We start from the raw sequence: 27021 nt of genomic DNA, 5'->3' as shown, positions 1-27021 counted from the left end.
GATGACATTGTAGCAGCTAATGTTAAGGTTTTATTTGCCAAAAATAAGTTTATATTTAGAAATGTGTGTGCTAAAATACACTACTAGTACTACCTTCTTAAAACGTCCGAAATAATCTGTTTATTTTGATTATTGACCATTATTTATCTTCCCTTTCATTTGTTCTTTAAATATACTTTCTTTTAGACTATGAAGCTTTTTTATGTCATACCATAGTACATCATAAATATGTCATAGTATGTCATAATCATGACCGGGCAACTATAAATTATAATGTAGTACTTCAGCATTTAAAATGTACTTGCGAATAAGGAGGTGATCCTTTTGAGAAGTGTTATTTTAATTCAGTAGTTTTTATTTCCCTTCTTCAAGCAGGATAGTATGACACTTGATGTTGTCCTCAAACTAAACTCAGCTCAGGGACAAAAACAAAAATAAAAACATCCTTACAGTTTTCAGACAGTGCCGTAAAAATGACAAAGACAACAGCAATGAGATTCCGAGTGAACAGGTGAAGTCTGTTCCACAGTATTAAACCACTTTCACTTTTATAACACGATTATAAGTTAAACAGTAATATAACAATGTGGTTGAATATATATATGGAAGTTAAGGCTTTATAATGGCAATATTATTTAATTATTTCTTGTATTTCTAAAAGGTTTATGGAGTTATAAACGGAACAACACAGGAACACACCACAACTTTAACTTCATAAGGATTATTTTGGAACATTTATCAGAAATGGCAGCAGATGTTGTGACAGACAGCTATGGCAGTATATTTTTGGACATAAAGCTATGGAAGCCCATTCCTTCATACGATACAAATTAAATATCAAATACAAAATAAGGCATGGCAGAAATCGTAAGAAAACTATGATTCAGGACTTTTCAAAAAAAGTTGACAGTTTACATATAGAAAAGAGCAAAAAAACAACTATATTAACACAATGTTCGAGAAAAAAACTTATGTAATTTTAGATTTACGAATATGTAAGTAACATTTTTAGAGAATGTATCATAATTATGAGAAGATGTCATAATATTGACTTATGTATAAATCATACAGATACTAATGACATTTTTTTTAACCATACCTAACAGTGTATTTATTGATTTGATTTTGGGGGTAATTGGCTTCCATCGAAATAAGCCCCAGACAACACAAATTGTTTTGACAATGTTTATAGATTTTGTTCTTTGAGGCCACATTGTGAACGGAAAGAAAGACTAATGTTTGGATTTGTTTGTTTGGTAAAAAAGAAAAAAAGAAGTGATAATTATCACAGGTTTGCTGTAAGGTTAAAGGAACACACTGATATTTCGGGTAGAAACACATTTGTTTAAAAGAACCAAACTTTTTTATTTTTTAAGTTAATTTTAAACCCCATTTATTTTACTCCCCCAATATCTTATTGGTTAATTTAACACCTTCAAGAAGCAGAAATTCTCATGTTTGCTCAAGATATTTATATATTGAACTTTTGTCACGATTGAGACTCCATACAGTACACACCACATGTGTATTAACTCTATTAACATCATGATATTTCAACCAAAATATCAGCGTGTTCCTCCACAGTAAAAGCACAGGTTAAGATACATTAGCACTGAGGTTATGTGTTAAATGGGTCATTTGCACTCTGCTAATTGGCTGTTGCCAGGCAGCGAGTGGGCGTGGCCATGTGTGGGTGTTCAGGCAGTGGAAGTGGCGCCATCCTTTCTGCCAATCTGACAGTAGAGAATCATGGAGAAGACCATGCCGAAAATCTGCAGAAAGAGAAATAAACTATTTTTACAAATGTTTTGGGTGGGAAATTAAAGTGTAAGTGTGTGTGTGTGTGTGTGTGTGTGTGTGTGCGCGCGCGCTAACCAGCAGGAGGGCGATTCCAAAGGCGATGCCCAGCACCACAGTCAAGTTGCTCTGTATCAAACTGATGAGTTTGGTGCCGCAGGGCTGCAGGATGAGACCAAAACATTATTGTAACTTTGTAATATTAAATCGCACATTTGCCAGCTCATTCTCCACAACGCTGTAGAGTAAGGTCCCAAATCATCCCATTTAGAGAGGAAATGCTGTAAACATATTCTTTGTAAATCTTAATCATTCCCTGAAAGAATCAAGCCGGCCTGCCTTGTTGCACCGTCCCAATTGTCTTCAAAACTTGACATTTTCAGCGTGTAGCTCGCTAGCTCTAAAGTTTGTTGTCGTTTCCGGAAGCGAACGGAGTTAGACAACGGCCACATGCAGAGAGCGGAACAAAAAAACGGCGATTATCCTGGAAATGACCCGCCGTCGATCTAGACTACACTTTGATTAAATGTCTAAATCTCAAAAACTGTGGAGAATATTGTGTTGTGGTCTCACCGTGGTGAAGATGGGGGTGGACTTGCAGACACTTGCAGTTAAAGTGGCGTTGCAGTTGCAGGGGGCAGGACCTACACCCCAGTCGGATGCTCCGTTCAGCAGACCACAACATTGCAACTGGAAGGAAAACACAACAATGCACGGGGTTCAACTGTTGGCTCATTAACGACCCAATAATATGTCTACATTTGAACAGTGAACAGTTGATCCAGAGCTGGCTGAACACAAACTAACGCCGCACCGGTGCTTGGTTTCATGGTTTACCTGATTCTTTGTATAATGCATTTTGTCAATGAAATCACAAATATGACAAACAAAGTCATTACAATCCTGATTGGCTGCAGATTGATCCAATATTGAAATGCTCCCAGTGTCCGTGAGGGAACCTTAGTGGCAGTCTGAAGCATGTGCGCCCTCTAGTGGCTCTCCATCCACAAAGCAGGTTTCAAAAATCAAATGCATGTATGATAAATAAAATTATTTTTTGGAAGTAAATTAGAATCAGTGGCTAATTATTAGTCTCATCACTTTTAATAACTCAAACTGAAGAAAAAAAACATACATACAGAAAATAATGTAAACCGAGAGTGGTGTGCCAGAAATGTAATGCACCATGACGTAGGTCCCCTTCAAGGCCAAGCTGATGTTAGAAGTCCCTCTAGTGGACAGAACGTGTAACAACCACATGCGTATAGTGGCATTGACAATGCATAAGCCTGGGTAGTGTTATACATATTAATAACAGGCTGCATTTGAGCATTAAATATTCAAATATTATTTTAATATAAATAAAATAAGTGAAATTCGAATGGTATTATAGAGGAAGCTTGACCGCTTGTGTGTGTGTGCGCGCGCGCGCGTGCGTGCGTGTGGTCACTTTGCGAGCACTTGTGCGTGCGTGTTTATACCTCCTGCTGCAGTTCCTGCATGTCGTTCTGCACACTAGCCTGTTGTGATGACAGTGGGGTGAGTTTATCCAGATTCTCTTTCGCCCAGTCATTCACCTGCACACAAAAGAAACACAAATCAATAAGTACACATGAAGTCTGATGCTCCAAACACACGTACAAGACCGGAGGTGACGCAAGGACGGCTTCACTTTTACCTTGTTCTCCCCCACGGCTCCCAGGATGCCCGCCACCACCAGGAGGATGAAGATGATGAGAAGGCTGATGAAGAACTGAGGGAAGGGAGGAGGAAAAGGAAACCAAATGATCAGTTTTTGTCCACTGTTGTGTTCAACTTCAACGATTTCAGTCAGGGATGAATATTGTCAAACGTACTAATACTGCTGCCTTTGCTGAGGGTTTCTTTTTATGAAATAATCATCATTTCAGTCAGAAAATATCCAAAGAATGTAAAAAAACAAATAATCTAAATGATTGTCACCAGCAGCAGCAAGCAGCGGTTCTCTCGGATGGCTCCGCAGCAGCCCAGGAAGCCCAGCACCATGATGATCACGCCGATGGCGATCAGCAGGTCCACGCCGGGGAGAGAGTTACTGGTGATCTGGCGGGAGACAGTTAACGTTTATTACATTCATAAAGCACTTTAAAAGCAAACATGTTTGCACCAAAGTGTGTACGTGTGAATTTGTACGGTCACACTTGTATGTTCGGTTTGTTTTTGTTGATTATCCTGTTGTCTTTATTGTATTCTTATTTCAAGTCATGCTTTGTTTTAATGTATATGCGGTTTTTTATGTAAAGCACTTTGCACCCCCCTACAAAATCTACGCCTATCAGGGTGTTCAAAGATGGAACAAAAAAGTATCTGCATGAGTGTGGATGTTGTGTGTGTGACGGAGGTGCGAGTCTCACCTGATTTCCAGCCTTGCCGACTTTCAGGTAGATGGACACGCCCAGGATGAGGCATCCACTAAGCTGCAGAAAGAGAGAAAAATGACATGTTAATACAGAATGTGGAACAAGCGTTCATCGGTGAGACTCTGGCGCCATCAGGTGGTGAAATCCTGCTGCGGCAGCTCAAACTCCACAAAGGCCTGTTAACCCCTTGAGGATGAATGATGTGCATTATTTTTTTAAGCCCAAAAAGAGACACTTTCTGCAGTTCGAGAAAGTAGATTTTAGTTTCTTCAACATGCAAAAAGGTCATTTCTAGAGCTGCAAAGATCAATTGATTAGCTGTCAACTGAAAATAATAGTTATAGTACTTGAGAAAACGATTATTTTGCATATTACAGTTTGCAAGTAAACTCTTGTTTTGTCTTGAGTTCTGAAGAGGAATTTAATAAGTTCAAACAGGAAAAGTATGAAGGGAAATTTCACAGTTCAAGGTGTTTTCACTGTTAATTTGTGTAACTTTTTCCACTGTTTTTTAAGTTCCATAAATGCAACAATCTTTCCAAAGGTCAACGAGCAATCATGTTAAACAATCGTGATTTCAATATTGACCAATATAATCGTGATCAATATTTTTTTCTCCATTATTGAGCAGCTGATCCTCAGTGTCAGATACCCACACACGCCTGAGTGTCGAGGATGTTTGAGGACTACATGGGCTACGTCTTAGATCGCTAAACTGCATCCACGTTTCCTTCCCTTGCTTCGTTTCCCCGCGCTTAAAGGCCCGGACACGCCAACCCGATAATCGGCCGTCGGACAGTCTGGCGAGGTCGGTGACTCGAGTCTGTTCGGTGTGTTCCGTGCCATCGTCTGTCGGAGGGGCCGTCGGCGTTCATTTGGGCCGACCTGACCTGCTGGGTCAGAGGACGGGCAGTCGGACTCAATGACCAATCTGATTGGTGGAGTGCTAACCCGGAAATGGCGAGCTGGATGAGTGACGAACAGCCTCTCAAAATCTGACGAAAATCTTTCAAACTGACCTTTGTCGATCCGAAATGAAGACCGATTCAGCAACTGCACGGCCTATTTCTCGCTTAAAATGTTTTCAGAAACAACTATTTTCGTAAAATACGACATTGTATTTCGAACAAGCCGCCATTATTGGTCAGCTGGAGAAGCCAGACCCACGTGACGCGTTTTTTTTTTATTACGTCTTACGCATGCACAGAACGTACGCTCAAGTCGGCGCCGCTTCGGTGTGCTCTGAGGCACTTGCTGGACCTCGGGGAGCCGACTGATCAGTCCGACTGGCTTTTCTGCCGACGGTCAGCCGTCGGGTTGGTGTGTCGGAGCCTTTAGTTCCTCCCAACCGAGGAAGGAGATCTTCAAAAAACTAAAATGTCTTAACATGAAATATTATTGGCAAATATAAAATCTGCCTATTTTGAAATAAATTTAATTAAATTGACTACCTTACCTATGGGCTTACTGGCCCAAAAGGTAAGGCAGCCATCCACAGATAGTTAATCCTGAGGATTCACTGTGCCACATGTATAACAATACATGATTTATAAAATCAATTCCAACAATTATTTTAATAGCTTAGTATTCTATGCATTAAGGTACAGTATGTATGGTATAAACCTTGTAAACTGTATACTTTAGGCCACTCTACATGTTATTGTAGGCTCAGTTTAATATGAAACTTAATTTTATACAATATATGTAGTAGGGGGTCCCTGCTCGGTTGCTCTTAGTTAAGGGGTCCTTGGCTTATAAAACGTTGAACCCCTGCTTTAGAGGGATGAGACGTCCTTGTCCTCTGAGGAGTCACGTGAATTCGTCAGCTGTATGGGCGGTGTTTGACCCTAAGTCGGTGGGGGATCATACCCCTTTGTCTATTCATAGGGACGATATCAAACAGGTCACTTCTTATAGGTATCTGGGCATCCAACTGGATAACCTTTTAAGCTGGAGTGACCACGTAGATTATGTATGTTCCCGTTTACAGCAAAGACTGTATTTCTTACGCAGACTAAGGTTGTTTGGGGTCAGCCAGAACATCATGTTTTTATTTTATCAGGCAGTGATAGAGAGTGTTATCAGGTATGGGATGATGGCGTGGTTCGGTAATCTCTCCACACAGTCCAAATCAAAGTTGCAGCGCCTGGTACAGACTGCTATGAAGGTGATGGGGAGGACTGATAAGCTCTCCCTTCATTCCATCTATGAGCAGTCTGTACTTAGGCAGGCGTGGAGAGTATTGTTGGACCCATCCCACATCCTTCAAACAGAATACGAGCTCTGGCCTTCTGGCAGAAGGTATAGAATCCCTAAAACTAAATTGAACCGTTTTAAATACTCCTTCGTACCAGTCTCCATCAAAATTTTAAATCAAAATTTTAAATAGATTGTACAATTTGTAACAGGCCTGAGAAGTGTGCGATAACCCGGTGCTCTGCATTTTTTATTTTTGTGTGTATGTAGCCTATGTGTATTTATTTTAGCTTTTATTTGTATTTTTATGTGTATCTATTGTCTGTAATGGCAGCTACTACTATGCACTACACACTTTTGAGTCCATGACAAATTTCCCCTAGGGGACAATAAAGTATATTCTATTCTATTCAACGGCTTTCAGCTGCACGGCTTCCAGGAAGGCTGCTCTCGTGGATCCTCGATCATAGCATTTAAGATTAAACTTAAAACTCTCCTCTTCGATAAAGCTTATAATTAGGGAGGGAGGAGCTGCAGCGTTCGCCTAGACCGGCAGGGGAGGGTGTATGGCTGCAGACACGGCACCCCTTTGCTTCTCTTCATAGTCGTTAGACTCATCTACCATATAACCAACAAATCCCCCTTAATCATGGTTGCAGCCTGTCGCTGTGGTCCTGCTGCATGCCCTGCTATGCCCCGTTACACCTGCTATGCTCTGCAGTCCCCTGCTACGCCCTGCTGCGTCCTGCAGTGCTCTTCCAGTTCTATCGAAGGCTGAGGAGATATATAAATAAATAAAAAATAGACTTGGGTTCCAACCCATGCAGAGACTTCAGTCCAGTTCCTTCCTGGGCGAGGTTCAGGACTAATGAGCGACATGTTTTATTCAACACTCGCCACAATTAGCCGCCACAAACACGCTCCTGTCAGAGTTATTATGTGCCATCAATATTTCATCCTCAGAGCTGTGGGCAGACAGAAGACAGAGCCGGAAAACAGAGACCAGACCACGGCGCTACCATGGATACAAACCCAGCTAACTACAGAGTCATGTCGATGAAATGGACGTTAATGAAGATAAATACAGAAATGCAACACGCTGCTCCAGCCTGAGCTCACAGCAGAACATCTGTTCACTCATATCAATAGCAACACACACACACACACACACACACACACACACACACACACACACACACACACACACACACACACACACACACACACACACACACACACACACACACACACACACACACACACACACACACACACACACACAATGTTTAACCACCACAGGCAAGAGAGAGAAGTCATCAGGGCTGAGATGATTTACATTTTTCTGGAGCAACCAGAATAACCTGTAGTCTCTTGGACGCCTTCTCTTTTCACTTCTAGGCCTAGTAGTGACTTCTACAACAACCTCTTCAGATGCCAGGATAAATACAGCAGGTTATCACCCCCCACAGTGGGCAATTTCTTAGTTCAGTTTCTTACTTTTCTATATTCAGGTACATTTCAATGTATTTCATGTATTAATCTACTTCATTATGTAAGACAATAAAATGTATCACTATTTATACAACACTTACCCCAAAATTAACAAAGTGCTTCACACAAAACGAACTATAAAATATCTAGTGACAAATGTAATATCTATCTATCTATCTATCTATCTATCTATCTATCTGATAGTTTTTGTGCGCACAGATATATATATATTTTAGCCAATTAAAGCTGAAAGGATTCTTTGACAGAAAATTAAACAGGAACTATTTTTAATAGTTGATTAACTATTAAACTAGTTCTGCTTCTCCATTTTGAGGAGGTTCTGCTACTGTTGTGAGTACATAAAAGATTTCCCTCAGTGTTTTAAAGTAATGGGAGTCAACATGGGAGTTTCTCTTTTTATAATCGGACATTTTATAAGACAAACTATTAATGAATCAAAGAAGGAAGTAAATAAGATGAAAACCATAATGAATCAGAAGTTGCACTCCCTAACTTCTCTATTTCACTTGATTTCTGAGCTTTCCATTTACTTTACAATGTTAATATCTTTGTGTCACATTTTTGAATGATATTTTGTTTGTGCTTAAAATAAACACTGAAGGCTACAGTTATGGAAAGCTTACGGATGATTCATTCCACTTCTGAATGAATGGAAACCGACATGACAAACAAAAAAAAAAGAGGACATGACCCTACCACACACACACACACACACACACACACACACACACAACACAAAAAAAAAAACAAAAAAACTCGCAGTCACACTCGCAGTCACACACCCCTCTAGTGGCACCACACCCTGAACGTAGTTCTTTTCATATTATATTCAGGACGGCTGAATAAATATCCAGGACTAAACTTCTATTCACTTCACTGAGTCACCGAGCACACACCTGACCAGGGAAACCAAGTTCAACCAGAGTTTTCTTTTTGACCAATTAGCAACGACCTTAAGCTGATAGTTGCGGTCAGCAGAGGTGGAAGAACTACTCAGATCTTTTACTTCAGTAGAAGTAGAAATACCATATTCTAAGGCTACGTTTTGGTTTTCAAAGCAGAGTTTTGAGCAAAAAGTGATCTCTGTGCACACCAGTGTTTTTAGCTCCAGTAGAAGAACTAATCTCCCTTTAAACTAACACGGCCAGTATCAAAAGTACTCATTATGCAGAGTAGCTTCTTTTATTAAAATTATAGTGTGTGACTTTGATGTTTTAAAGGGTTAGTTTGGATTCACCAAACAGGCAGCGGTAGAGCAGCAACTCCCGTGTTCTGCGAGGTAAAATCACTTTTTGTCAACGGCGTCTGGTGGCTTTGAAGAGAGCCGAGATAACAGCTTCAGTTCCCCGTTGTTAAGGGCTGTCTGACAGCAAGGTGAAGCGCTGAAAATACTCTAAATATAGTGTCCACTTAACCCTCCCGGTCAAATGGGACCCATTTTCAAAACGTTTTTATATCAGAACGTTGTTTCTTTCACCCAAATTTTCAAAATAAATAATGTGGATGGTAAAATAAACAAGTAAAATAAATGATCAGTTCCCTACTTTTATTGCATTTTGCTATGCTGGCGATTCGTGGGTTCTAACCCCTTTCTCGGCCAACAGAAGAATGCACTGCATTTATATAGAGCTTTTCTAGTCTCAACAGCTACTCAAAGCACGTTTACTTATAACAGGCAAGTTTCACTCTCACATTCACACACTTTGAGCTCGGACTGCAGGGCCTGGGATTGAACCACCGACCTTCTGATTGTTACGCCTTAGGTAAACGCTCACCTGAGCTACAGCAGCCGCCAGGAATTAGCTCAATCGCCAAAAGTCAAAGCCGCTAGCAGCATTGAATGGATTTCGGTCTTTACAGAGCTGAAAATTCACTTCAGATGGTTTAATGGTGTATAGAAAAAGTCTGGAAACCAAGCACACACCGGTTTCATCAGCATTTCAATAAGTCCCACAATTTCGCCCCGCTTGATGGGATTTTAACGACATTTGGTACGTACGTTCAGGTCGTGGTGTCAGAGGTCTTCATCAATTTTAAGCAGGATTGCTGTGGAAGAACCTGAGTTATGGACAATTCCCTGCTAAGCCCCGCCCTTCACGAAGGTCTCTGATCGATTGCGGCCATGTTTTATGAACAATAATGCTCATTTATAGTAGAAATATGTATCTCAGTCACACACGCCTGTATACTAATTTTGGTGTTGATAAAAAAAAAAAAAATTAACCAAAGTCTATTCATTTAACGTTTTTTTCACATTATGCAAATTAGCTAAAAAAATCCATCATGGCAGACCTTTGTGGTTTTGTAGAGCACATTGAGCTGCATGTGTGTGAAAATGTTTCAAGTCAATCAGACTTACGGGGCAAGGGGCGCGGCCTTTGGCTTTTGATCATTAATTATAGCGCCACCATGTGGCCGATTGGGCTCATGTTTCTTGGTAACCGAATGCCCATCGTTTACAGTCTCTTGGCCAAGTTTGGGGTTTCTAGCTCATTCCGGCTCACGGCAATTTGAGCCGCGGCACAAGACGACGAATAATAAACCGGAACCCTAATCATCTGCGCATTATTCAACGACATTAAACCTAATTTTCAGGAACTGTTTGCTTGTGCAACGATAAAGTGCAAGGAGCTACTTTTTGGCACATTGAAAAAAACAAGGATCAAAACATTCGCACACTTACTTCCATTGCACCCAATTAACTATCTAAGCTCCGAGTCATTAAAGAATGTCCTTCACCACTTTTAAAATTCAGCTCCAAAGGGAACCAAACTGAGTTTTTTTGGGGGGGGCGGGGGCAGTTTCAGTGCTGAAGTTGAGGTTGTTTGGACAACAAGCACAGGACATGCTGGTGAAAACAGTCTGCTCACACGTGGTTTGTGACGTTGACCCTCATTTAATCAAAAGTTTAAAGGAAACCGTCCTCCCACAGGTCGGGTGCTCAAGCAGCAATTAGGACTCATTTTTAAACACACGACTTTCACCAAGGAAGTCCCGTTTGAAAATAAAAGTAAACGGCAAGTTTTATTTATTTTTATTAACTTTACGGAACATACAGAACAAACAGAGCTACGTCACGTTTAGCGCCGTGTGTGTGTACCCAGAAGCGAAGTAACCAGGGCTTTAAAAGGTCCCATGGCATGAAAATTTCACTTTATGAGGGTTTTTAACATTAATATGCGTTCCCCCAGCCTGTCTATGGTCCCCCAGTGGCTATAAATGGTGATAGGTGTAAACCGAGCCCTGGGTATCCTGCTCTGCCTTTGAGAAAATGAAAGCTCAGATGAGCCGTTTTGGAATCTGCTTGTTATGAGGTCATAAGGAGCAAGGTTACCTCCCCTTTCTCTGCTTTGCCCGCCCAGAGAATATGGCCCACCCATGAGAGAGAGAGAGACCTCATGGCTTTCAAACGAGAAAAGTGGCAGTTGGTCAAGACCACACCCCCACCCTCCATCTTGCCCCCCCCCCCTCTCTCCTCCTCAATAGCTACAGACACAGAAATGGCACATCCTAAGGAAAGCTCATTGTGGGACTGGCTCTAGTGGCTGTAGTTCTGCACCAAAGCTGAATTTCGGGAAAGAGACTTCAGATACAGTATTAGGGGATCACTAAGGTCTATATAAAAGAGACTTCAGATACAGTATTAGGGGACCACTAAGGCCTATATAAAAGAGACTTCAGATACAGTATTAGGGGACCACTAAGGTCTATATAAAAGAGACTTCAGATACAGTATTAGGGGACCACTAAGGTCTATATAAAAGAGACTTCAGATACAGTATTAGGGGACCACTAAGGTCTATATAAAAGAGACTTCAGATACAGTATTAGGGGACCACTAAGGCCTATATAAAAGAGACTTCAGATACAGTATTAGGGGACCACTAAGGCCTATATAAAAGAGACTTCAGATACAGTATTAGGGGACCACTAAGGCCTATATAAAAGAGACTTCAGATACAGTATTAGGGGACCACTAAGGCCTATATAAAGAGACTTCAGATACAGTATTAGGGGACCACTAAGGTCTATATAAAAGAGACTTCAGATACAGTATTAGGGACCACCCTAAGGTCTATATAAAAGAGACTTCAGATACAGTATTAGGGGACCACTAAGGTCTATATAAAAGAGACTTCAGATACAGTATTAGGGGACCACTAAGGTCTATATAAAAGAGACTTCAGATACAGTATTAGGGAACCACTAAGGTCTATATAAAAGAGACTTCAGATACAGTATTAGGGGACCACTAAGGTCTATATAAAAGAGACTTCAGATACAGTATTAGGGAACCACTAAGGTCTATATAAAAGAGACTTCAGATACAGTATTAGGGGACCAGTAAGGTCTATATAAAAGAGACTTCAGATACAGTATTAGGGGACCACTAAGGTCTATAAGCATCCAAAGAGCACCATGTCATGGCACCTTTAAATGAACTTTTTTAAATCACCAGCCAACATGGTTAATACATTTTTAAAGTTACCATCCAATCAGATCTTCCACTAGCCAAGTTTCAACAAACTTTAATGACTTAATGACTACTTAATTTCATCAATACCACACGCTAGGCACGTAGCTGACGGTTGGACGACGCGTCACCATACAGTGTTCATGGGAAATGTAGGATTAGTACAACAAGCAGTGTTGCCAGATAAAGATTACGTTTCCAAGCCAAACACACACACAAAACCGCCCAAAAGAGTTATTTGCTTCATTCATCACCAGCCAAATTGGCTAGTAGCTTTACAATGTCAATTTTTAGCCGCATTTGGCGTGTTGGCGGGTGTTAATTTAAAGTCCCTGGAAGTAGCGTAAAAGTAACGACAAGTCACGTGCGTTACTGGAAATGAAGGGACGTCTGATTTTAACCCAAACCACCATGTTTTTCTAAACCTAACTAAGTAGTTGTTGTGCCTGAACCTAAACAAACCGCGACCGTTACACAACGTTAAAGACCGCGACCGTTACGTTCTCTGGTCTCAGATCTGAGGATGGAAAACGCTCCTGTGGGTCGTATTAGAGGGGAGGAACAAACGACCGATAGCGTCGTATGGTTTGGAGGACTTGTTGGATTGACGATAACTAAAACAACTGATTTAAAAGACAACCTCTCATTCTAATCCCTCCCTCCCTTTTTCTTCTCCTACTTTTGTTGATTTGTCTTCTTAATTTTTGAAAAAGTTGTGAAAAAGTGAGTATGAACGGGAACCAATTCAACAGTGGTGGAATGAAATGATGTACTGTACTTAAGTGCAACTTTAAAGTACTTGTACATTACTTGAGTATTTCCATTTTCTTCTACTTTATAATTCTACTTCACTACATGTATCTGACAGCTTTAGTTACTCTACAAATAAAGGTTTATTTGCACACAAAACATATGAAATATGATTTCTTTGACAGGATATGAGACTGTAGAGTAGAGGAGTGGTTTCCAGCTTCTCTACTGTTCCACCTGTTTTATCACTGGGGGAAAAAAAACACCCCCATACAAAGCTGGTGTTTTCATTTAAAGGTGGTTGCCAGGCGGGACACAAAGAACCACAGCAACATTCAATAGAAAAGCCTCCAGACCGAGTTGTGGATAACTTTGTTATCACCTAAAACATCTGCACGGTTACAGCTAAACCTGCAGAGCAACATAGGTGTGAAAAACAAACACGCCCTCAGAGCTGCAAAGATTAATCTATGAATGAATCGTCAACTATTTGTCATTTTGAAAAATAGTAATTTTTTATAAAAATTCTGATTCTAACTTCTTCAATGTGAATTTTTTTTTCTTCACTCCTCTGTGACAATTGTTCATATGTATGTATGTATGTATGTATGTATGTATGTATGTATATGTACTGTATATACATGTAGCTACGTACTTCTGAGAGATTTTATCTGGGCCTGACAAAAAATTTAAACTAAAATTTATAAAAACTGAACCTCTCTCAAAAACTGAAGCTTAACTAAACTAAAACTAGCAAACACACCTAACTAAAACTAAACTAAGTCAAAACTCAAATAAAAATAAAACAAATGGAACATTTTAAAACCACAGAAACCTTGTTGTGAATTGCACACCAAGTATTCCTCTGTCATTGTGTAACAGACATACCAACTGGATTAGTGGTGAATCCGTCAGATCAGACGCTGTCATTACACAACAACCGCACATGCACGCACACACTCACCCAGCCAGGGGTTCAGGGGCATTCCCACCTGTGGAAATTTTTCTCTCCCATTTTCACAATTTTTTTTAACCCATTTCAAATGAAAAAAAAATGACCCTGACGAACTTCTGGCAAATTTGAGATTTGCTCTGCCCAGAGGTATTTGAGCGGCGTCCGTTTGGAAATGGACTGAATGAAGAGTGCCCAGACCAACTCTCAGTTACAACTGAGAAGGGTCTGGTGTCAACCAGGCTAGGAAAAACCTTGATAGTTGCCGAGGAAAACAATCACACTGTAGAGCAGACATCCTGTTCGGTATCTAACTGTTCTCTAATTCTGAAACCAGAACACAACAAATGTTGAGGATCAGTTATTTTCACTCCTGCTACCTAAGAAGAGAGGCAAAGTTTGTCCGTGGAGAAACTCTGTTTGACAGATCTGTCGATTAATCTAATCGATTAGTCGACAAAATCATTTCAGCGTTAGTCGACTAAGACTCTTTAAATCGAGAACAGCCCTACATGTTTGCAAATTGTTTTGCTTGAATGCAAATTTCTAAGACTCAATAATTAAATCAATAACCAGTTATTTTTCAATTTCTTTCTGAAAGTAAAATCCAGCAACAACAGTCCTTTACTGCGACTTAGCCTGAATACATTCAGTATTTGGAGAGTGTCCAACTGTGCTTTGCTGCAGAGCTAAAACGTTTCCTTTCTGTTTGGATTATCCATTTTCCGTGCAGGAACGGTCCCACAGCATCTATTATTCATGGAGTGTATATGCGCACTCTGCAGACAAGTGTTAATGTGCAGAGACCGAGCTGCAGATAAGTGGAAGTTGTTCTGCAAAGAGTTGAGCCGCAGACGGACCGAGAGGCCTTAAAGATGCCAAGAGATACGCGCGAAAGCCAAGAACACTGTTATATGCGCACGCACACGCACACACAGAGTAAGAGTTTGTATATCCTGGCACAAAAGTATAATATGTCTGAGAAGACGACTGCACAGAGGTGCCCTCCAAAGAGGTTTTAGGCAGCACCAATGGAAAACCAGCGCCAAAATGATAAGAAGTAAGAGAAAATAAATAGCGCTAATCTCAGTTTTACCGTCCAGAGTCTGGCTGTGTCGGACTCTCCTGGGTATCTAAATATTCACATTATTTTTTTAAACAGTTGTGTTGATTGGGGTTTCACTTACTCCGGTATAGACTTTTTGGATCAACTTGTCAGAAATAACAGGCAAATGCATAGTTTTATGTCAAATAAGGTAACACAGACCCATTGCCTTTACTGTAAGTAAACCGATCATGCTAACGGTCATGCATAGGACTGGAAAACAAATTTGACCGAGTTCAGAACAGGATTCTCCCATCATGCAACACTGTGGGAACATCCACTCAATGGAAGTTTGAATCATTTCGTTCTCCTTCTTTTGAAAGAGCTCGGTCTGAAATTGGAAAAACTGCTTTTAGTTTTAGTGCACCCGACTCCTGGAACAAATTACAGCACTTTCTTAAAATCAACTCAACTGTGCCGTTGGGACAATTTAGAAATCTGTTTTTAAACCTGCAAACTTCTACTTGCAACTGCTTTTCAGAATTGTATTTTATTTTGCACCCCTATTGTCCAAATGTATTTATCAAATCGTGTTGTCTTTGTATATTTCTTATGATTGTACTTTGTGTTATTGTTATTCTGTTTTTGTCTTTGTAATCTGACTAGATGACATTGAAAATGATCTTTTGAAGGATAAAATAAGGTTGAATGAAATGTAAATAAAACATCCTGTGTCTGAATATTTCTGTTTATATCTCCGTCAAAAGAAGAAAAGAAAAAAACTGAAATGTAATGTAACTGTTTTTTTGTTTCTCTGGATCCTTACCAACACCACCACGCATTCAAAGGAGTTCAATTCACAATTACGCACTTGAGCAAATGAGCGGAGAGAAATAGATTTTAAACAACAAAAGGCCTCCATGTTTGGTTCCCTCAGAAGATGGTACGCATCACTTAGCAACTCAAAACTCCTGCAGAGCCGCGAGTTAAAAACTGTACAGTAAATAAGACGCCTGCCCCCATCATCACCATTAGGTAAACACATCATGTCCACCATGTCCTCTGAGTGGTTACAATCAAGTTAACATCGATTTAACATCATTTCTGGGAACCCGAGAGAAGCACTGAAATAACCTCAGCAGGCAGCGGGAGGTTTATTTTAAACACAGAGCTAAAAGTGGACTTTTGTATGTTTGCAGATAAGCAAGGATGAGCTGTACCTAATCTAAACCGTTTGGAGAATGTTTCTGCAACCTGGCATTCACTTCCATTTCTTATCCTAATGTGAGCAAAGAGAGAGGGACAGTGTTTCCCCCCCAGTGTACTGCAACCCTGGAGGCCCACCGGGCCTAAGCCAATAGGAAGACTGGTCAGTTTTTTTTTTAGTATTAAGTATTGTCAAGACATTTTTTAAACTACAGTTACAGTGGGGCGGCTCGGTTGGAAACTTGGACGTTGTCGTACAGTATTTTATTTGACACTGACTTAATGAAGGGCCCTATGGAATCTGTCTTAAAAAAATTTTTATTCTCAATTTCACAATTCCGTCCACGTCTAGGGGTGGGCATTAAGAACCGATTCCTACTTGGAATCGGTTCAAAAATGACGATTCCAGTAGAATCGTTTCTTTATTGGAAACGTTTGGAGCAGGGGTCACCAACGCGGTGCCCGCGGGCACCAGGTAGCCCCCAAGGACCACATGAGTAACCCTCAGGCCTGTTCTAAAAATGAAAATTGAATATTGATATTATCCGTTTCCCACCTTGTTAAGTCATTGTTGATAATTATTGTGAAAAATCATTAACATGATCAGTGTCTTCACATAGATGAGTATCATGAATCATTAATAATCATATATAACTAAAGGCAAACTGAGCAAATTTGTTATTTCAGAAGAGTGTATCAAACTGGTAGCCCTTCGTATGACTCAGTACCCATGAAGTAGCTTTCATTTTCAAAAAGGCTGGTGACCCCTGGTTTGGTTTCAAATCTGATCATGGGTTCCAAATTTAACATGTGCAAGTTTTGGGTTTCTGTATCGGCCAGGTGCTTGTTGGTTGCAGCTTTGGAGCACAGTAAGCAGCGCTCTAGTCTGGCTTTATTTTAAGTTGAAAAAGCCCGGTAAAACTGCAACCCACCATTGAATCAAAATAAAACTTTCCTCTTATGTGTGAAAATAGGCATGTGACCTGTTTCAACTCCACCCCTCAAAGAATCGGAATCGATAAGAACCGGAATCGAAAGGAAGAATCTGTAAAATCCAAACAATGCCCAACCCTATCCATGATTATGTTATCACAGAAACTATTGGGCTCTACATTAACGCTGATCAGTCTGGGACTGGCCCCAGCCGGGCCGTCGTCGAAAAAAAAAAAAAAGAGATAAGATAAGATAATACTGTTACACAGGGTTCCAGAAAATTGTCTTTGACAAGGCTCCAGTTACGAAGAGACATTCATACAGACATAAAAACAAGACATGGGGTTAATTGAGATATCAGCTCACTGTGGTGTTCATTTTGTGCTATTCAATATGGCTATTGCAGATGGAATGAAGGATTTCTTGTAGATGTTTTTTCGGGCCAATGGTACCCTAAAACGCCTGCCTGATGGTAATAGCTGGAAGGAGTGATGGAGGGGGTGAGAGGGGTCCTCTGTGATCAGGTTGGCTTTCCTGATCACTGAGCGATTGTACAGCTCAGATAAAAGAAAACTCGTCACTGCGCTCAACAACTTTTCTTTGGGGAAACACTGAATCGTCATCGCAATATCAACGTGCGCAATAAACACATCTTATTCAGAGGCAGATGAGAGGATGGACTTTCATCTCTTTGTGTCCAGCAGGAAGTGTTTAAAGCGCTTGGAACAAAACTAGGGCTGGATCTCAGTTCTCTTTATCTGATATTTCCTCGCTCCTCGTTTGAACCGGAAGTTGTTCTGGCCCTCCTTCGTTAAGGGCGTCTCAAAGCTCTTATTGCTGCCCAGAGGAGCGAGGAAGGAGGAGGGGAGCTAGGATGGAGGATAGATCGCTGAGGAGCTATGAGCGAGGATACAGAGAGCAGCCTTCCCTGGAAGCCGTGCAGCTGAAAGCCGTTGCTAACTCCGCCTGCACAGCCGACGAATTCACACAACGCTTCAGAGGAAAGGACGTTTCCTATGTCCTCGCATGTTTTCCTACGTCTCTCCCTCAATGGGACGGACTAAGACGCGAGGAAGGGAAGCAAGTAAAGGAAGCAAACAGGGATGCGATTTAAGAGAACTGAGATTCAGCCTGGGTTGTCCAAAAAGCTAGTAAGTGTTTCTACCTATTCTGAATGTTCAAACTCAAAAAGCCCTGAGAATTTGTTGTTGTCGTTGCAGTTTTGTCGAGAAGATTCCTGTAAGGGCGGATAATGGTGCAAACTTTCAGACTCTCCCAACAAGTCCTCCAAACTATACAACGATATGGGTCGTTTGTTCCTACCCTCTAATAGAGAGCCGAAGTCCCGCCCTTCTACTTCCGGCCAATGGGACCTATCTAAAAATATGAATGAGAGTCAATGGAGAGATAATAATTATTTTTTGATCCAGTTTGAATTGAGCCATGGATTACAAATATGATGTTCGTCAATTTAGAAGATAGATTTTCAACCGAAGAAAGTCTCGGTTTGTTGTTAAACTGTTGAAGTATAAGACTGTGAAAATACGTAATTACAAAGACTACAAACTTCAAAGTCTCATGGATGACGTCTCGCTGAAGCTACGATGTCTGCGTGTATGGTACCGGGGATGTAACGTTACTCTAATGAGCGGAGGATCTCGCTTGTTCTTTCGCTTATCTGCTGAAAACACTTCGCTGGATAAAACACAGCAGTAAAGATAACGTTACATGTGTTGTTTAACAGATCTCATAGATATATGAACAGAGCTAAGCTAGCTAGCTAGCTAGCAAGTTGAGCATCAAGCTAGGTGAGGTAGATCGTGTGAGACAGGAGATGTAGTCCACTGGGAGATGTAGTTCACTGAGCGATTTCACACAAAACTACGTGGTCATATGACAATCCTACAGCTAACAGACTTTCTTCGGTTGAAAAATCATCTTTTAAATTGACGAACATCATATTTGTAATCCGTGGCTCAATTCAATCAAAAAAATATTATTATCTCTCCATTGACTGATTTTTTCCGAATTAAGGTCCCATGAGGTCCACCAGATGGGGCGTGACTTTGGCTCTCTATACGACCCACAGGAGCGTTTCAGAAGATGGCGCCCCTAGCGGTGGCAGGAAATACGTCCTCCGAAAAAGATGGTGGTGTGGGCTAAAATCAGCGTTACTTCCCTGCCTGAAGGTGACCATGTACCCTGGATGAAAGTCTTGTTTGTTTGACCCATCCCCCCCAACCTACCTCCTTAGCAGGAGGTTTGGCACTCCACCTTTTAATAATAATGAGAATGTGCTTTTCAATAGCAATGTTACAACATCATTCAAACAACAAGTAGGCTACCATCAGGTTTGTGTTGCGCAACAACTGTGGACGTTAAAATGTGACGCAATTGCTTCCATTTGTTTACACGCAGAAGTTAAAATGTAAAAGGAGGGCTGAGGCGTAACGTGAGGCTGCGGATGCCAGACGTGAAGATGCGAGGCCGAGCCCTGCGCCCTGCGACACGCCCTGAAACTGAGCCACGCCCTGAAACTGAGCGAATTTTTGTTCCTTAAGGGAGAGGCAGAGAGATAACACGACCCAACCTGTTTGGCACTTCTGACCGCTTGACTGAGAAAACTAAAAGAAGCGACCGACTGACGTTGGTCACACCTGATACAGCTCAACACAGTAACAACTGAAAAATAGATAGATAGATAGATAGATAGATAGATAGATAGATAGATAGATAGATAGATAGATAGATAGATAGATAAACGAATACAAAGGAGAAATAAGTAAAAGTTCAAATATAAAAGACTACATTAAAAACAGTTCAACTTTAACAAATGCCCGAAAACAAGTTGAAAATTGTTGAAAAAAGGTATACTAATAAACTATAATAATCTGCCACTTTTTCAATGAAAATTTGTATCTGAGTTTACAGGACCAGTACAGCAGAACACACCCATAAACTGTGCAACAAATGACAAAACCAAATAAACCTACGACCCGATAGACTCGGAATCAAGATGAATGTGATGTTAAACATTACTTTGTTATATTACCACTTGTCTAGTACATCACCTGTACAGGGTTAAGACGTTTAAAACGATATAAAGAACATCTTAAATCACTGTTTTGTTTTCCAGACTCACCCAGAAAAGAAGGTTGAAGAAGAAGAGGAGGTATTTGATGCATTTATTCACAGCCATGGCTTTTGGTTGTCCTTAATTCCTTCGTTCTCAGCAGCTTCTGGCTCACGACTCGCTTCAACAGAGACAAGTTTCCTACAGAGTGGGCAGAGAGACTCCCTCGGGCTACTACACAGACCTACCCTGCTTTACCGGTTTCCTCTCACTTCCTCCTTTCCTTCCCTGTGCCCCTCCTTTCCTTTCCTACACCTGATCTTCTTCGCAGTCCAACAAAGTGCTGCCGCGAGACACCAAACACTGAGAGATGCGTAATCACACCGTGACGCGCTCCAGGTTGTATTGTAATGATTTATTCCTCCGCACGTAAAATACAACTAGCCCTGCAGTTACTAAATGTGAGTCGAAATAAGTGCGTTAACAACAGAAAGTGTATCGCTCCCAGGCTCACCCCTCCTCTCTGTCAAAACCCCAAAAACCAACAGGTGAAGTAATCAAATACGTTATCACTTCCGCTCAAACCGCGATGAACACGCCCACCACCTAGCCTACAATAGAAGTGCACAATATAATAATCAATCAATAATATAAATGAGACCATAAACAACATACAGTATGTGGCTCCTACACTCCTTACACGCTCCTTTCTTTCTTTGCATCCTCCTATCGTTCCCTATCTCCTCATTTAGGCCTACTACCAAAGTAGGGCTGCAACTAGCAATTACTTTCATTTGCAATTCATCGCAGATTATTTTTTCCGATTCATCATTTGGGCCAAAAAATGTCAGAAAATAGACTTTCCCAGTTTCTCAAAGTCCAAGATGACATCTTTTAATGTCTAGTTTTCGTCAGTCAAAACCCCGAAATATTCAGGTTAATAATATGATTTAAAACAGAAAAGAGCAGAAAATATCCATATATTTTAGAGGCTGAAAGCTGCATTTTTCTCCATTTCTGCATTTAAAAAGACTCTGACGATTAATCGATTATCCAAATAGCTGGCGATTAGTTTTCTAGCAATCGATTAGTTGACTAATCGCTGGAAATCTCTCTCGTCTGATGAAAACATTTGACCTTTAAAGCATTCGTTTAGCTGAACGACGCATCATATTTCACCTTACTGTTCAAATGGCTGTGAAGAGGCTTAAAGGGACAGTTCACCCTAAAATAAAAACATTTTTCCTCTTACCTGAGTTTAAAAAAAGTTAAAACAATGCTGAGGTTTTGATAACAATGTACTTTTAGTTTAGATTTATTGTACATATCTGTCTACATGGTTCTAAATATCCATATTTTATTCTGTTTTTCTTATAATAATACACATTTATTTATATTATTATTTTTTACTACTATTATAAAAACACTACTGTCTACACTGCACTAGATTTCTTGTCCTGTCTATACTTGTATATCACATTGCACTTTTCTGCTCTTTTTGCACTTCTGGTTGGACGCAAACTGCATTTTGTTGTCTTTTTACTTGTACTCTGCACAATGACAATAAAGTTGAATATAATCTAATATAATCTAGTATTCAGTGTACACTGCAGCTGAGGCGAAAGGACTGTATCAATACTGATTAGACCTAATCTACATCTGTCTGTTTCACACCATCCAAAGCTATATAATTACATCATGTCTGTCATTTAGCATACAGGAGGAAGTCCTATTGTCCCCACAGGAAGATAACGTGCTCTGGTTTATTGCCATTTCTTTAAACCAATCACAATTGTCTTGGGAAAAGAGAAAAGCGGAGAAAAGCTGCGTTGCCGCTGCAAAATACTTAACCTTTACACTGTGAAACTACTCCATTACAGTGAAAGTCCTGCATTGAAAATGTTCCTTAAGTAAAAGTCTGTAAGTAAAAATAGTTAAAGTGTAGTTAAAGTAGAATAAAAATGGGTCACGATAACCCAGAGGTCAAAGTGACACCTTCACAATGTGTGTTTTGTCCGACCAACAGTTCAAACTTCGACATTATTACTGATACATTCACATTATTCAAATTATTCAAAAGGAAAGCAGCACATGTTCACATTTGTTGTGGCTAATTGATAGTTTGGTTTATAACAAGGCTCATCGTATGTTTTTGTGAGTAGGGCTGCATGATGTGAGGAAAATATCTAATTGCGATTATTTTGACATGATATTGCGATTGCGATATGATGCACGATATTGGAGGAAATGATCAATTTTGGTGATTTTTTGCGAGGATCTGTACCAAAAGAAGATTTTTTCTTTATTCTGTAGGATACAATTTCTTGGCTGGGACATCTCTGCAGCACCACAATTGGTTTGAGACATATTTTTTGCCTTTAACAAATATTGCGCCGCCGTGAGATTTGGATATTGCACTAGTCCATATTGCGATTTCGATGAAATTGCGATTAATTGCGCAGCCCTATTTGTGAACATACATCTAATGTCAAGTTCATCTTGTCTTTCACAAAAATAAAAAAAAAAAAACACACAGGGTTTTTTTTCTTAAAAAAAAAACTTTGGAGGAAAAGGAAAAAAAAAAAAAAGAAAACAAAAGGTAAACAACTGACTTTTAGCATTTTAACAATTTTGAAAACAAACGGTTGTTCCTCAACTTAATAAATTCGTTGGAAGGTCACTAAAAATATAGAGAAAATAAACGGTAAACAACTGTAAATGTACTCTAGCATTTTAACAATTTTGGGTTTTCCCTCAACTTTAATAAATTGTTAATCATGACACTATGATCATTTTAACCAAATCACAGACTGTGAATGTACTCTTAAAGGGATACGCCACCGTTTGTTGAAATAGGGCTTATCACGGTCCCTTTCTAGCTGTAGATAGGTGGGGTCTCCCCTAGCTGTAGATAGGTGAGGTCTCCCCTAGCTGTAGATAGGTGGGGTCTCCTCTAGCTGTAGATAGGTGAGGTCTCCTCTAGCTGTAGATAGGTGGGGTCTCCTCTAGCTGTAGATAGGTGGGGTCTCCTCTAGCTGTAGATAGGTGGGGTCTCCTAGCTGTAGATAGGTGGGGTCTCCTCTAGCTGTAGATAGGTGAGGTCTCCTCTAGCTGTAGATAGGTGGGGTCTCCTCTAGCTGTAGATAGGTGGGGTCTCCCTAGCTGTAGATAGGTGTGGGTCCCCTCTAGCTGTAGATAGGTGGGGTCTCCTCTAGCTGTAGATAGGTGGGGTCTCCCTAGCTGTAGATAGGTGAGGTCTCCTCTAGCTGTAGATAGGTGGGGTCTCCTCCTAGCTGTAGATAGGTGGGGTCTCCTCTAGCTGTAGATAGGTGAGGTCTCCTCTAGCTGTAGATAGGTGGGGTCTCCCCTAGCTGTAGATAGGTGAGGTCTCCTCTAGCTGTAGATAGGGGGGGTCGGTTCCCTAGCTGTAGATAGGTGGGGTCTCCTCTAGCTGTAGATAGGTGGGGTCTCCCCTAGCTGTAGATAGGTGGGTCTCCCCTAGCTGTAGATAGGTGAGGTCTCCTCTAGCTGTAGATAGGTGGGGTCTCCTCTAGCTGTAGATAGGTGGGGTCTCCCCTAGCTGTAGATAGGTGGGGTCTCCTCTAGCTGTAGATAGGTGGGTCTCCTCTAGCTGTAGATAGGTGGGGTCTCCTCTATCTGTAGATAGGTGGGCCAACGCATTTTTTGTGCATGCATCGTTTTAGTCCGGTGCAACACTGGCAGCGCCGCCGCTAGTTAGCTTAGCGTAGTGAATGGAATCCTATGTTGCCGTTTAGCATGTTGTGAGTAAAAGTGAGCCAACAAAAGACAAAAAAAACAACCTAATTACTTGCACTGAGACAAAAAATGCGTTGGCCCACCTATCTACAGCCAGGGGAGACCATGATAAGAACTATTCAACAAACAGTGGCGTATCCCTTTAACTCTCCTGTTGTCCTTGGGTCAAATTTGACCCATTTTCAAAAGTTTCTACATCAGAAATTTGTTTTTGTTTTTTAATGAAAATGTCAAAAAAAAAAACGTAACGTGGATTGTTTCCTACAACGCTCTTCACAAGTAAAATATATGATCAGTTCACTACTTTGATTGAATTTGGGTGTTTTATTCAATTTCATAGCATTTGGAGAAAAAAAACTATAACAGAATATTTTTTTTAAAGTCACAAAAATGTCAGAAAAAGCTTCAAAAACATAAAAAAACACGAAAAAAACAACAACAGAACATTGGAAAAAAGTGACAAAAATGTCGGGACAAAACGGGACCCAGAAAAACAAAAAGTTGCACAGTGGATTGGAAGACAACACGAGGGTTAACTCTCGTCACTGAAAATGGTCGCAATGATCTTTTCATTGTTCACATAAAAACATTACATCTAATAAAGCTTAAGTAATAAAACAACAGCAGCAACAGGCATGGTCATTGAAAGGTACAATCAGTGAAATATTTGACTTGATTTTTTTATTTTATTTATCTCAATCAACGGTATATTGTAAAAACACAAACAGACAAATCAATCTGAGCCCTGATCATCTGAGGGCACCTCAGACTACTGAGAGATTTTAAATAAAGGACTTTAAAAACATTTATTTTTAGCTAAGACCTATAACTTTTAATTAACCTCGCTGGTTGCTGCTTTTAGACTCCTCTTTATATGCTTTTATCTGTCTTTTATATTGATGCTTTTACCCTTTAGCACTGTGAGAGTTAAATCTAAAGTGCGTTATGAATAAAATGTATTATTTCACCAAAGAACAAAAAAAAGATAAGTTAGAAAAGGAGCTTTCAGAAGCATAACAATAAAAAACATAAAAAAACAACCAGACATAAGTACAGCTTTTTCCCCACTGCCATCACTCTACTGAACAGGGGGGCACTCACCCACTTCTCTACACATTACATACTCATCATTCCAATATGCATATTGCACACTACTTTGCACTATTACTTTTTGCACTTTACATCCCACTCCATGTGTACTTGTCTTGATATTACGTCTTATTTGTATATTATGTTGATATGTGCCTATATGTATATTGCTGTCTCTATTGTACAGTATGTGTCTATATTATGATTTGTATGCTGAATGTTTACTAGTACATGTCTATTTGTTGAATGTATAGAGCAGGGGTCTTCAACGTTTTTTAAGCCAAGGACCCCTTAACTGATGGAGCAGGGACCCCCCTACTACATATATTGTATAAAATGAAGTTGCATATTAAACTGGGCCTACAATGACGTGTAGGGCGTGCTAAAGCCTTTATACATACCTTTTCAGTGCACAGAATACTAAGCTATCAAAATAATTGTTGGCATGATTTTATAAATATTTTAATTCTCAACATAAATGTGGATTCATGTAAATAATCCAATTCATGTAAAGAATCCAATTACATTTTTGTTTTGAAAAAACAAAACAAAAATTAATAATTTGGAGGCCCCCCCTGCAGTGACTCTGAGGACCCCCTAGGGGTCCCGGACCCCCTGCTGAAGATCTCTGGTTTAGAGAGTTAAAACCTATCGAAGTCAAATTCCTTGTGTAAGTATAGGCTACTTGGCCAATAAAACTGATTCTGATTCTTCTGCTAATGCTTAAAATGTGACTCTTTGTCGCCATCTACTGGCAGCTGTTTGGAACTACAGCAAACCCTTCTCCGCGACCCCTCCCCTTTTCTTTTTGACTTGCAAATGTTGCTTCTGTAACAGAGAGCTCCACTGCTGCAGAGATACAGGAGGACGATGCTCGGCCTTTCTACACCACATCACATCTGACTCTGGGTAAGCATCGAGGCTCTAGTCCAGCTGGGTCATTTCTGAACTTTAAAACTAAATTCAACTCGGTGTTTGTCCAGCTGGCGACTGTCAAACTGGTCTGATCTGACCGGAAGTTCCGTTTGCACCCTTTTGCTTAGTGTGTTGAGATCTCTTTTAATACATCCATGGTTGAGATGCGAGATGCTGTTACCTAACGTTATGTGGATTCAGGGTGTAGCTATTTTTATTTATTTTTTATATATATTTTTATTATTAGTTTGCTTGGTTTTGAGCGGTAAGCATCCCCCACTAACCTGGAAAACGTTTGTGAACACACACAGAGTTTGTGAACACACACACAGACTGTTAATATACAGTCTATGTGAACACAGTGTCGCGTGAACACGTTTCCTGAAGCAGGAAGTGAAGTCAAAAGGCAGAGCGGCCACGTAAAAGTGTAAAAGTTCGCTAACGTTAGCTTGTTGTTGTCTCACCTCGGGGGCTGATGATAAAACAATACATTCTTCATATTCTGTGTCCCTAACGCCGTTTTCCAATATCCTGTAGCTGTCATAGTCCACGGGACCCGCGGGAGCGCCGTTTTCACCGCTACATCCGTGGGGTTTTCATGGGAAAACTGCCACGCCATTTGTTTTGGTCACTCTGCCTGAGCACAAACTCTACGGTTCAGTTGGTTGCCATGACTTCGCGAGTGATGACGTCCTGACCTGTCACTGATCCAGGTGAGAAAAGCCTCAAAGGAGATTTACTTATGTATCTTTTTTTATTTATTTCTGTTTAAATTACTACTTTCATACTTATTTTCAGATTGTTATTTGCACTTATTTATGTAGAGTTTTATGTTTACGGACTGTGATGACTGAATATTTGCAAATTGAATTGTAAATACAAACATAATAATAATAATAATTA

General features: G+C 40.3%; 2 protein-coding genes across 2 annotated transcripts in view; one reads left to right on the top strand and one right to left on the bottom strand.

The window, feature by feature from the left end:
* Nucleotides 1–332: 332 nt before the first annotated feature.
* Nucleotides 333–20862, bottom strand: LOC120553052 (tetraspanin-8-like). The gene is made up of 8 exons (XM_039791116.1): nt 20407–20862; nt 4191–4253; nt 3760–3879; nt 3476–3550; nt 3279–3374; nt 2371–2487; nt 1876–1959; nt 333–1772 (listed from the first exon to the last, which is right to left on the bottom strand). Exons 1-8 carry the CDS (start codon nt 20461–20463, stop codon nt 1698–1700), a joined length of 687 nt encoding a protein of 228 aa, XP_039647050.1. The 5' UTR covers nt 20464–20862; the 3' UTR covers nt 333–1697.
* A 5168-nt stretch (nt 20863–26030) lies between these two features.
* Nucleotides 26031–27021, top strand: part of LOC120553051 (E3 ubiquitin-protein ligase TRIM21-like) — a 9439-nt gene continuing 8448 nt past the window's right edge. The window contains exons 1-2 of the mRNA XM_039791113.1: nt 26031–26112; nt 26656–26831. The gene's annotated coding sequence lies outside the window, so the exon portion shown is untranslated. The remainder of the gene's footprint in view (nt 26113–26655; nt 26832–27021) is intronic.

The sequence above is a fragment of the Perca fluviatilis genome, chromosome 23 (genome assembly GCF_010015445.1).
Source record: "Perca fluviatilis chromosome 23, GENO_Pfluv_1.0, whole genome shotgun sequence".
In the NCBI taxonomy this organism is placed as follows: Eukaryota; Metazoa; Chordata; class Actinopteri; order Perciformes; family Percidae; genus Perca; species Perca fluviatilis.
This window is presented reverse-complemented; position numbering and strand designations above follow the sequence as displayed.